Below are 11,604 nucleotides of genomic sequence, written 5' to 3'. Positions count from 1 at the left end.
CCTCATCTTCAACTCCAATTTCATACATTGAAAATATTTGGTATCTGTGACCAAACGCCTATTTAGGTGCAGCTAATGAAATTAGTAACATAGAGTGTAGAACAATAGGCCAAACCACACATGTTAAGAGCTAGTTACAAACCCTAACATAATTTAGTTTTAGATCAATTCTAAAGTGAAAAGAAGAAAAATAAAAAGATGTAACTTGTCTGATAACAGATACAGAAGCCATCCCTCAAAGTGTAACACAAAACAAATCACTCCAACAGTTCAAATTACGTTTTCATTTATTTCTTTCCTTTTCAATTTCATGTTTTCTAAAGTTGGTAAAGTATTCTTTTTTTTTTAAGAATAGCAGATCATCTTAAGCTTTCAAAGGAAATATATAACAGATAAATCATGTTCTTAACGAGAAAAACTGGACGATTGAAACTTTTATTGGTATAGATAAGGGCAAAACCAAAGGCGTGTAGCATAATATATTAAGAGCTTCAAGCTCTAAATTACAAGAAGGCAGCATTGAAAGTAACCGCTCTCCATGACAACTATAGGGAGAGAATGGTCAGAGAAAGATGCAGTATCTGTTACTTGCCTTTGTCGTAGTCACTACTGCTCAGAAGCAGATGCAGGAGTTGTTTTCGCAGAAGGATTGTAGACACTGAACTCTCCGAAGTCTCTTCTACCACTGGAAAAAACATATGCAACGTTAGTGCCTTTGAAAAGAAGAAGTAGTTGTCACTAAGAAAATTTTTCGCTTCTCACAAAACCAGATTGCTTCCACAAACTAAAGTTGCATATCAATATCATATGAACCGTGATCTATGCCTCTAACCATGCTGATTAACAGCTTCAGCAGACACAAGTATATAGCATTTGACCAGAACAACAATGGAACCTTCCATTTTAAGGTTACTGGAAGAAAAATGGCAAGAGAATGGAGCTAGTTTTTGAGAAGGAGAAGGGAGGGCGTGTTTGTTTATTAGATGCACCAAGTATTTATCTATACTCAAAAGACAAAATCACCACTTATGTGTGCTTATGCATATTTACGCTAGCACATGTTGGGGACTGATTTTATTCTATAATGTTCTCTTTCACTATATCTCGAAGTGTCCTAATCAAACTCAACTAGCATAACATTCGTACTTAAACTCCTCAAACAAACTACAACTTTAACCTCTCATCTTGTGGTAGTATCTTGAAGCTGTGTATGGTGTGGATGTTTTCTTATTTTCCCATCTTTGGTTGGACAGAATTTTGGAGAACATTTTCCCCAGTAAAACAAGTTGCTTAAAATGAGGAAAATGACTTCCTTAACGGAACAAGTTCTACAAGTGATATTCTCTGTTTATTGTATCTTCCACACTCAATGCCCCCAATCCCTACCCCTTGACCATTCCACCCCCTCTCACCCTCTAGGTTTTTGCTAGATCACATATAAATGCTCTTGAAATAACATTTTTTTGCTTACTTACCGAACACAAGAAAATATGCTCTCTCATACCAAACACACTGTATATATTAAAATGAAAGGTCAATATCATTTTATGTTGATTGTATAAAATCCTATTTCATAGAAAAAGATCAAATGTTAGACGGATATGACAGTGGATTCCTAACCTGTGCATTATATCCCAGCCAGCAGGTAAAAAGCGTGGATGAACAGCTTCAACAAAAACTTGTCTCCATCTCTGACAAAATTCACGAATTCCCTCCTCCCCATTCTCTTCGAGTAGATGATTAACAACTTGCTTCCCATGTGGTCCATGCCCTAATAGTGAGAGCTTTGAGTCTCGTTTCGATGATATACTAGCATTTATATCATGAATGGAATTAGCAGTTCCATTAGACACATCACAGCTTTCCTCTACATATGACTCCGAAAGAATATCATCCTGTTTCACTAAGGATTCTCTTTCGAGCGGGACAGCATTGTTATGAACAATAGAGGACCCATCATTAACCCCAAAATGCGAATCACTAGTAGTCATGTCCTCTATTGGTAATACGTTCACATTTTCTTCATTGTTGCTTGAATTATCTGAAATTTCCTCTGGTGGAGATGCTCCTTTGGCTTGCTTGTTATCTAGCTTATCATCTGATGTGGTACTTCTATTAGAATCTTTGCAAGCTAACATTCTCTTTTTCTCAAATCGCTTTCTCCTATTAGTACTAATCCCAATTAACAAAGCTCTTTCCAGATCTTCATCAGAAACTTCCCGTCCACCATAATAGTTCCTGACAATCTACAATAACAAAGAGTCAAAGACAATAAGAAAGTTTTCAACTATTAGCAGTTTTCAACAAGGTAACTCAGCAACAAATTGGAAGGATTACTTAAATTGATGGAGAGTGTAAAGGTGTCAGGAAACAGATGATCAAGACACCCGAAACATTGAAAATAATCACAAAGTACATCCAAAGCAGTTCATTCAAATTTAACTCACTACTGCAAAATCAAGGATGCAAGTTACAAGAAAAGAGTAAGGTATAAGAACCAACAGAAACAGAATTAAAGGATAATACAAATATTTCGTCCTCCAGTCTGAAACATCTAACAAGAGGACTGTATTGTTATCACCATTGAGTGGTATATATTTCACCATGAAGAACTGTTGGCCTTTATTTTAATAATAGAACCAAGCTTTTTGTCAGGTTTTCTTCTTTTCCATTTCTCTGATAAGCATGTTTCAGATTCATGCACAAAGCAATTGGTGTCGCCAAAATAAAGCACTTGATAGTGTTTTGACAAGGTTGAACACTTTGGCTTAAACACCAAGATATTGCTCCTTACTAAATGCTAGCCTTCTTGATAATGAACTTAAGCAAAATTTCCAGATACTGGAAATTCTCTTCTAAAGGGTAATAATCACGGTAATGGAAAATGTAATTGTTATGAGTGAATAGATTGACCCTAAGGTGGATGTATGAATGCACTAGGAAGGATAAGGTTATGAATGAACACATCTGGGACAAGGTAAGAGTGGCCTCCCTGCTGGACAAGATGATGGAGTGACATTGAGATGGTTCAGGCATGTGAAGAGGTTAAAATGAGGAGGTGCAAGAGCTTGGCGATGGTGAGTTTGAGGACGGGTAGATATAGGCCGAAGAGGTGATTACACAAGATATGACACGTCAAAGCTCACCGAGGACATGACCTTAGATAGGAGGATTTGGAGATCACGGGTTAGGCTAGAAGGTTAGTAGATAATTGAATGTTGTCTCATTTTTCTGCGAGCTAGGCTTGGTGGTAGTTTGGCACCTTGTACCTGTTTCTCCTTTAATACCAGTAGTATTAACAGTTTTTGACATAATTCTCTGTTCAGCGATATATCTCTCTACCGACTGTGTCTTGATTATCACATTACTTTGTTGATGTTACAGTTCTTTTCTTATACGCTATGTGATGCTTCCTCTAGTGCTTGTTATATCGCTTTTCTTCCGTATGTTCTGTGATATGTTTTACCAGAGCCAAGGATCTTTCAGAAACAGCCTCTCTACCTATGTGAGGTAAGGTAAGATCTGCATAATATTCTACACCCGACTCCACCTTGTGGGACTACATTAGGTGTGTTGCTGTTGTCGAGTGAATAGATTGACCATCAAACAGCAATTAACTACTGCACATAAAATAGGGCAGCAAAAGGAAAAGGGAAAGGAGATAGAAAAAGAACAAGAATGGAAAAGATCAAAGGTGAAAGCGAACTAAGATGATAAGTTAACACCTTCACAATCAGTAGCAGAGAAAAGCAAACCTGGAGGGCTCTCAACAAATTATGAAATTACATACTGATAGAACTGAAACAGAAAGGATGGAATTTATACTATCGAATAATTCAGTTGAAAGAGTTTCAAAAAAATAATTAGAAGTGCAGTGTCTGGTCATTACATGTAATACTGAGTTGTCTCCTTTCATAAAAATTTGGAACTATGTACAACTTTTCACACTTTTAACATCTAATATGCCTCTTTTATTAAGTTTAACATCTAATTATGCTGATATTTCTTGTCTAAATATTAATTACAACAAAGTTATCTATGTATGCTACGATATTTAACTATCTTTATTAGTCTATATTGTCAAATGTGGTAAAATCAAATATTGAACCATCATACATCATCATTGACCTTCAAATATGGAATTATCACACATTTAACATACACTAGCACCTTTCCTCATGTAAACTGTCTCTACTTAAAAGTCGAACAATGTTTTAGTTGGCACCATTTTCAGGAACATGGTTAGTGAGGATTCATATAGCCGAACCCGACTTGTTTGGGACTAAGGCATAGTTGTTGTTCTAGTTGGCACCAGCGACAAAGTGACCTGCTTTTGTATCGAACACTTAGTGTCTAATCAGAAAATATATTCCATTTGAAGTTCTAAATTCAGCCGTCCACCAGATGCTAAATGTTAATCAATCCACTTCTTAGGTCCCATTAAACGATGCATAGGCCACACCACCAAGAAACTAGCATTTATATGGTTGTTGTAAAGAGGAGAGCTGTTTAAATCTAAGCACCACTTTTAGCAAATTAAGCAATACAATATTGAAGATTCCTTTAGTTATATTAGCTAAGAGTACATGCATATACGAAATATATGCTAAACTTTCATACCGTTATTAATTCTTCTCGGCGCTTTGCTGGCATTCTTGATCCATGACGTAGTAACGCCATGGCTGCTGTACGCAACTGCAAAGGGGATACTCCTTCCTCCTCTACATTTAACTTTGGAACAGATGACTCTGATGAATTCTGATTTTGATTAGAATCGACTATTCGACGAACAAAAAGTGGTATCCCAAATTCTATAGCTATCTTTCTCTTATATTTCTCAGCCGCAGCATGAGCAACTTCATGGCAGTCCACACAAAGAAGGACAATGTCATGAGAGCGATGGCTCTTCAAATGCTCAGGGAAGTGCATTCTATAGCATGAAGGTATGATTCGATAACGTAAATAGTGATTACCTTCACCACAGCCAACACAAATATTTCTCTTACTTTGGATGTAAAAATCATTGCCCTCATCTTCAGGGCGACCTTTAGGTTCAAAAAGAAGCATTATACCAGGAGGGTCCTCTTCAATAATTTTTGCCAAATTTCGACTGACATACCTGCAACAAGGTTTCAGATCCCATATTTACTTCAAGTATCAATCACTGAAGAAGACAAGAAAAAGAACCCAATATTTCACTAACCATTCAAGTTTTCTACGATCACAATAACATAATAATCTTCCATCATTTGCAAAAATCCTACAATTGTGGTAAACAGGAGATTTGCAAGAAAATTTTTGGACAAACAACTTCCGAGAAGCCTTCTTAGCAAATTGCTTGGAATTTTTCAGTCTATTTTGCTTGAGAGCTGATCTAACTGGCATCTTCAAGCTAGATTTGGATAGTAGAGCATAGTTGTATACAGAAAGAGGACAGCTCCCATCCGACCCAAGGCATTTTTGAAGAATCAACTTACAATTGTCATCATCCATTCCTGTTTCATCTAGAAACAAGTACTCGAGGTCGTCCAAGTGACTGCAAACCACAGATGAAAGAGACTGAAATAAGCTGCTACTACTCTGAGACTCTAGATTCTGATCGGCTTCTGATATTGTGTTGCATATATCCAATTCTGTTGTAGGTACTTTAGCTGCAAGTGCAATAATGGCATGCTCAGATAAAACATATCTCAAGCTTTCATCATGTACACGAGCCTAGAAAGACGCAAATTAAATAAAGTAAGCTCAAAGAACATAAGCAAAATATCAAAAATCAAAATTGGGTTTTAAGAAACAAGTGCACCGAATAAATGTTAAAAGTGAAGCTATGCAGATGGAAATCATAAATAGAATATCATTCAGGTAGCTTATATATGCTATATACTATATAATTTCTCCAGTGCTGAAATCATACAAAGATCAAATAAACAACACTGTGTTGGTAATTAAGAATGATGTTTTTTTAATCGACAGAATCTGTCACACGACATTATAATGATAAACAGATTATATTATGATCCAAATACTACTTACCATTAAATCTCTCCAAGCACACAATCGCCTCACGAGTCCATGGAACTAACACCAAAAAAGAAGTAATCAGCACTCAGAAATCAAGCTGTCTAAAGAAAAAAAAGAGCATGCAAAGAATAGTACCTTTGACTCATCAGAACTTAACATAAAACTTCCTTTATCACTTTGATAACGGGAGATTATAGATGATGCAGCAGACTCTCCTGGGTAAGTTTCACACTCTTTTGAAAAAAGTTGTAAGCAGATTGAATTGGAACGCCGGGTGGCCTCAAGAACAAAACTGAACTTGTCTCTGAGATGTGATAAATTTTCTGTTACACAAATATCTTCAGGATTTTAATACTTCAGATGAGTCAATTAATTAAAGGATTACCTTGGGAAAAATTTTAAAAACAAGAAGAACAACTACACCTCAACCCCAAGCTAGGTGGGGCTAGCTATAAGAGTCAACACCATCGATTTTGCTCTGTTTGGTCCCATCCGGTTCCAATATTCAATAATTTGGGGTTAGAAAATATTAGACAGTGAATGACCACAGAAGCCCATCTATCCAAATGTCAAAATATAGCAAGCCCCATTGGAATTATAGAAAAATAGCCATTAACCACAGTTATAGTATAGTTATATCTAAAGCTTTAACATCTTAGTTGTTTTGCTAACGAGTTTTGCCAATCAAACTTACAATTCTATGATCTTTTTCTGAGGAACAAACTTCCTATCAGCATGATGTACTCATGGGCAACCAAGTGGAAGTGCAACCTTTTTAATGAACATTGGTAAGCTTAAGCTACTTCCAACAGAGTTCTTCAGCAGTAAAGCCCCAAACTATTCAATCCTTTACTCAAATTATCAGATATTGCTTAGGACCCATTCATACTGACCTTCAAAAAACCTATGACACCTTAAAACACTATGTCCAGCAAGGATGCAAGTTATACTATGTACACCCTTCCATTTTATGTGACCAGAGACATGGATTTCTACTACTTTAACTAGCATATTAAACAAGTGTGTAGCAGAAGAAAGTATTGAAGTAATAGTTACATAATAAGCTTGATGAGAAAAGATCACTACAACTTACATTTGGTTATTTTTAGATGTGAATGCTTGAACCTTGTAAAAGTTATAAAAATAATAGCATTTAAAAATGATACTATATATTTGGGATGACACAATATAAAAGAATGTCATATAAATTGGGACAACAGAACTATTTAAGTTCCTTCAAATTTCATGTCACATTAGGTTTACAGATTTAATAAATGCAAAAGTAACCCTCATAAGCGAAAGAGGGCTTGAACTCAATAAATATTACCAAAAAGTTCCTTCAGCACATGGCTACAAGGACTTGATTGCATAGTATAAGAGCTGAATGACAATACACACTTGCCTCTCAACCTCAGAGATGCTCAACAAACCATAATTTGTATCCAACAAAAAAGTTTGCAGAAGTGTATACTGAGAGGATCTCAGCACGCTCTCCACTCATAGAGATAATAAGTATATACACTTCCACATATTAGTCAGGAGAGTAGAAGACTAATGTTTATCTGTTTACATAAGAGGAGACCCGTACCAGTATCATGTTGTTTGAGCTCGCAAGAAAGACGATGAGCGATGTACATCAAATAGTGTGCATCAGTTCGAGCGTATTGCACCATTTCAGCTGGAAGTGGACGTTGCCTCCAGTCTTCTTTCTAAAGTTTTAATAAAGAGTAGAACTGTAGTTTAGATCAAGATTTTTTCAGCTGAACTATAAGAGCTGTGCACCAACACTACAGTATAGCATGAAATATGCTCAAATCACCAATGTGTCCACTGAAAACCATGTTTGCTGATCAGAGGATAATGGCCAGCCACTTTACGTTCATAAACCACAGTGTTACCTATTCCAAAGAGCAATTGCCACTATATTCCTTTTCAAAGTGTTCAGTCTGCTCAGAGGAAATATAAGTGCAAATCTTGTTTCGCTAACAATTAAAGAGATGGTAGCAAGAAGGGCAGCACCACTGCTGCGGTCACACACACTCACACTACCTACATAATCAATTAATTTGCAGTTTTCATTTAATAGCACCATTATTTAAGGAATTCTTTACTTCAAGGGAGACAATTAGTCCATCAGCTCTGAGGAAAAGGGAAATGAAAGTGACATTTCGAGAAAGATGAATACAATCAAAATCAGTGCGATGTGGTCTCACCAAAGGTGGAATTTGGTATTTAGCTTACAGAAAAGGGGCATCAACATAGCCTCTAGATGCTTACCATGCAAAGAGGCACTGGAAACCAACAAACATTTATTTTTGCATAGCAAAGTAACAACACAAGTATGGGCTTTATTCTTCAATTTAGCTAGCCTAAACTGGTGTATGCCAGAACACACAGATTTATTGAGTTGTTGGATCAGAAGGGGGGGCAGCAAGAGTCAAAAGAAGTGGTGGAGGACAGTACCTGCTTGTATCTGGTGGAATATTTGGAAGGAAAGGAATCAGAGGATTTTTAAAGGAAAAGAATGCTCAATACAGAAGATTATATGGAAAGTAATTACTTCCTTAGATTTTTTGGTGTAAAGAACAAAATATAGAAGAGGAAATCCAATTAGTTGATTTCTTAGGTTCTTCGTAAGTATTTCTGTTTCTTTTTTCTTCTTTTTTTCTCTTCTCTGTTAATACTTTTTGGAGGTGGCCAGCATAGCACTTAATGCTAAGGAATACAAGTTACCCGTTTCAAAAAAAAAAAAAATACAATGTAGGACTCACACAACATTATCATATTCCTTTCCATAATTCTATGAAAATCTATTACGTTCCTAAGTTCCACTCAGAATCCAAATCCACCAAACATATGACACTGACAATTAAAAAAATATATAGATTAAAAAAATCCATCCATCACAACTCATCAACAGTAAAGATGGCAACAGCAACCCATAGAGGAATTAGGAGTGTATGTAAAAGAAGATGATGTATCCAGCAAGCTTCTTTCTATACCTGTAATAGTTTATTCGTGACAATGCCACAGTACGTATCCAGCAAATATGCCAAAGACCTTTGCGGTTTAGACAACACATCACAAGCCTGGAATAAAACAAAACAACAGCGGCTTAAAACTAAATAAGAAACATCATTGTAAATCATACACAAGGAAAACACACTAGGCATCTTCAGTTAAAATCTTCACTTCATTAGACAAAAGAATATACAGTAACTTGACACCTTACCTTTGCAGTGTCAAATAAATTAACAACGTATATGTGGAAATCCCGTTGAAGCCAAAGAACATCGTTATCTGCACCATGGAATACCTATAACAGGGAAAATAACACCTTTTGATGAGTAACTTGAGAACTACTCGCTCCGTCCACTTTAAGTTGGACAGTTTGAAAAACCAAGAGATATTTTACTACTTTATACCTATTTTACCCTTACCATGAAGTACTTAATTACTTCCAATTCATTTCCCAGTGAGTGAGATAGACTTATAATCAGTGGCGAATTTATATACTAAAAATGGGGCACATGAACACATGGTCTTGTAAGATATGACACCTGGGCCTAACTAAACCGTAAAAGCTATAGCTCATGAAGGGAGGATTGTCCAAGTTCATATAGAAGACCATTAGTCCATCCCCCAACCAATGTGGGACTTTTACCCACTGATATCATGTAAAGATATCGGACCTGAGCCTAACTCAACCCCAAAAAAGCTAGCTCATGAGGGGAGGATTGCCCAAGTCCATATAAACAGATCACCAATCCATTCTTCAACCAATGTGGGATTTTACCCACTCTAACATGTCTCTCCGTAAAACTAGACATTTTATGTATATATTTTTGAAAATTGGTAAAATGATATCTATTGGCGGCCATGCTATAACAAGGCTAAATGGTGCACTTAGTTGATGTTGAGTTATTTACCTAAAGGACTAAGGTTCAATTCCCACTTGATAGAATTTTTTCTTCTTGTTTTAGTGGTGCATCAATGTTCTAGAAATCCTAGATTTGCTCTTGCTTAAAATAATTAGGGGTGATATAGTAAAATTACCATTTTATTTAGTGTTTCTTAAGGAGTGTGTCAAGTCAAAAATGGACGGAGGGAGTATTAGGAAGAAGCAAAAGATTAGCTATTCTGATAAGCACTATCCACCACAAGTGTGGGTTGTGAAATGGAGTACCCTTCTACTGCTGGGTTACCAGCTTGCAATATATATATCAAATAAGAAACATAACAATTAATCAGCACATAAATTAACAAGGTCACCACCTTGCAAATTTCTGGATTGGCAAATACAGGACGAAGAATTGCCATAACATCATGCAGAGCTATTGTATCCACAAGATAATCTTCGCTTTCAGTTGATATCTGCTCAAAACATGCAAAAAATACATTCAGATGATATAAATTGTTTTTCGTCAGAAAACCATTTTAAAGTGTTTGGGATGTAGATAACTTATGGTAACATGAGAAGGGAGCATGGATTGAGGCACGGAAGTGGTGGTTCATTACAATTGTGAAAGATTAAAGTTTAACAACAATGTAAACACATCCATCAATGACACGAATCACAGAAAAAGAAAACTTTGATTACCATTGAGTACATTTTACGAAACTTTGAGCAGACACGTTAACAATGGGAAGCACATGATTAATCAAGAGAAAGAATAAACCTGAATTAGAGCTGTGAAGCCTAAAAATGATCTCAAACTATGCTGCTCTGTATCAACTGCAAACACTCTCTCTTTACTCAACACCTCCGCAAGCTCCATCAGTTGAGACTCATTCTCAACCCACACATACGATTCACGCATTGTAAAATCTTCAAAATTTCCACCAAAATGTTCCAAAAATTCAACATTAGAACTCTTCATCAACTCCGCAATCTCCTCCTTATACGGATGCAAATTTGTAAAATCCTCTGTCACACACATTCACAATAATTCAGCTAGGGTTTCAAAAAACACAAATTTAAAAATAAATAAATCATATTGCATTTTACCATTGCTGTTGTCGAGCTTGAGGTGCTTGAATTGAGAATAAGAGTTATCAGCAACAACTCGTTTGAAATGAGATTGAGGTCTGATTTCAGCATTAAGATAACATGTATGCTTCTTTTGTTGCTTCTTCCTGTTGTGTTTTCGAACTTTGTGGTAGCTTTTTGCTATGAATATGGAAATGGCTACTGTTAGACAAGTAGCTATGGTGAGTTTAACAACAAGCTTCAAACTTTCCTTCTTCTCCATTTCAATAATTCTCTTTCCCTTTTTCTACGTGCTTTTTCACTGTGCAATTTGAAATCTGATTCTTATACTTGCTGTGGCGGCTTGTGTTCGTTTTAGAAAATGTGTTGGTCTTGGACTAATGGATCTTGTTCTATTTCAAAATTAAATTAGCCCAAATATTTGGTCCTAGCCCAAAACATATATTATTGAAGTCTTTACCCTGTCTAGAAGTAAAACTCACGTCCTTGAAAAATGATCGAGAAATAAATATATCTTAATATGAAAAGTAAAATTATCGTTCTTAGGTTTTAAAATGTATACTAGTTGTATAACTGTAGTTTTTGTGTTTTGA

The 11,604-nt window shown here is 36.0% G+C and overlaps 1 protein-coding gene across 1 annotated transcript; it reads right to left on the bottom strand.

Moving 5' to 3' along the window:
• Window positions 1-405: 405 nt before the first annotated feature.
• LOC107026532 (protein RRP6-like 3) lies at window positions 406-11,340 on the bottom strand. The gene is made up of 12 exons (XM_015227532.2): window positions 11,030-11,340; window positions 10,701-10,948; window positions 10,297-10,395; window positions 9,254-9,337; window positions 9,024-9,110; window positions 7,610-7,730; window positions 6,157-6,344; window positions 6,034-6,078; window positions 5,204-5,715; window positions 4,621-5,119; window positions 1,621-2,246; window positions 406-685 (listed from the first exon to the last, which is right to left on the bottom strand). The coding sequence occupies exons 1-12, from the start codon at window positions 11,271-11,273 to the stop codon at window positions 607-609; spliced, it is 2,832 nt and encodes a 943-aa protein (XP_015083018.1). The 5' UTR covers window positions 11,274-11,340; the 3' UTR covers window positions 406-606.
• Between the last annotated feature and the right edge of the window lie 264 nt (window positions 11,341-11,604).

The sequence above is a fragment of the Solanum pennellii genome, chromosome 7 (genome assembly GCF_001406875.1).
Source record: "Solanum pennellii chromosome 7, SPENNV200".
In the NCBI taxonomy this organism is placed as follows: Eukaryota; Viridiplantae; Streptophyta; class Magnoliopsida; order Solanales; family Solanaceae; genus Solanum; species Solanum pennellii.
Note: the sequence above shows the minus strand (reverse complement) of the source record. Positions and strands in the feature narration are given on the sequence as shown.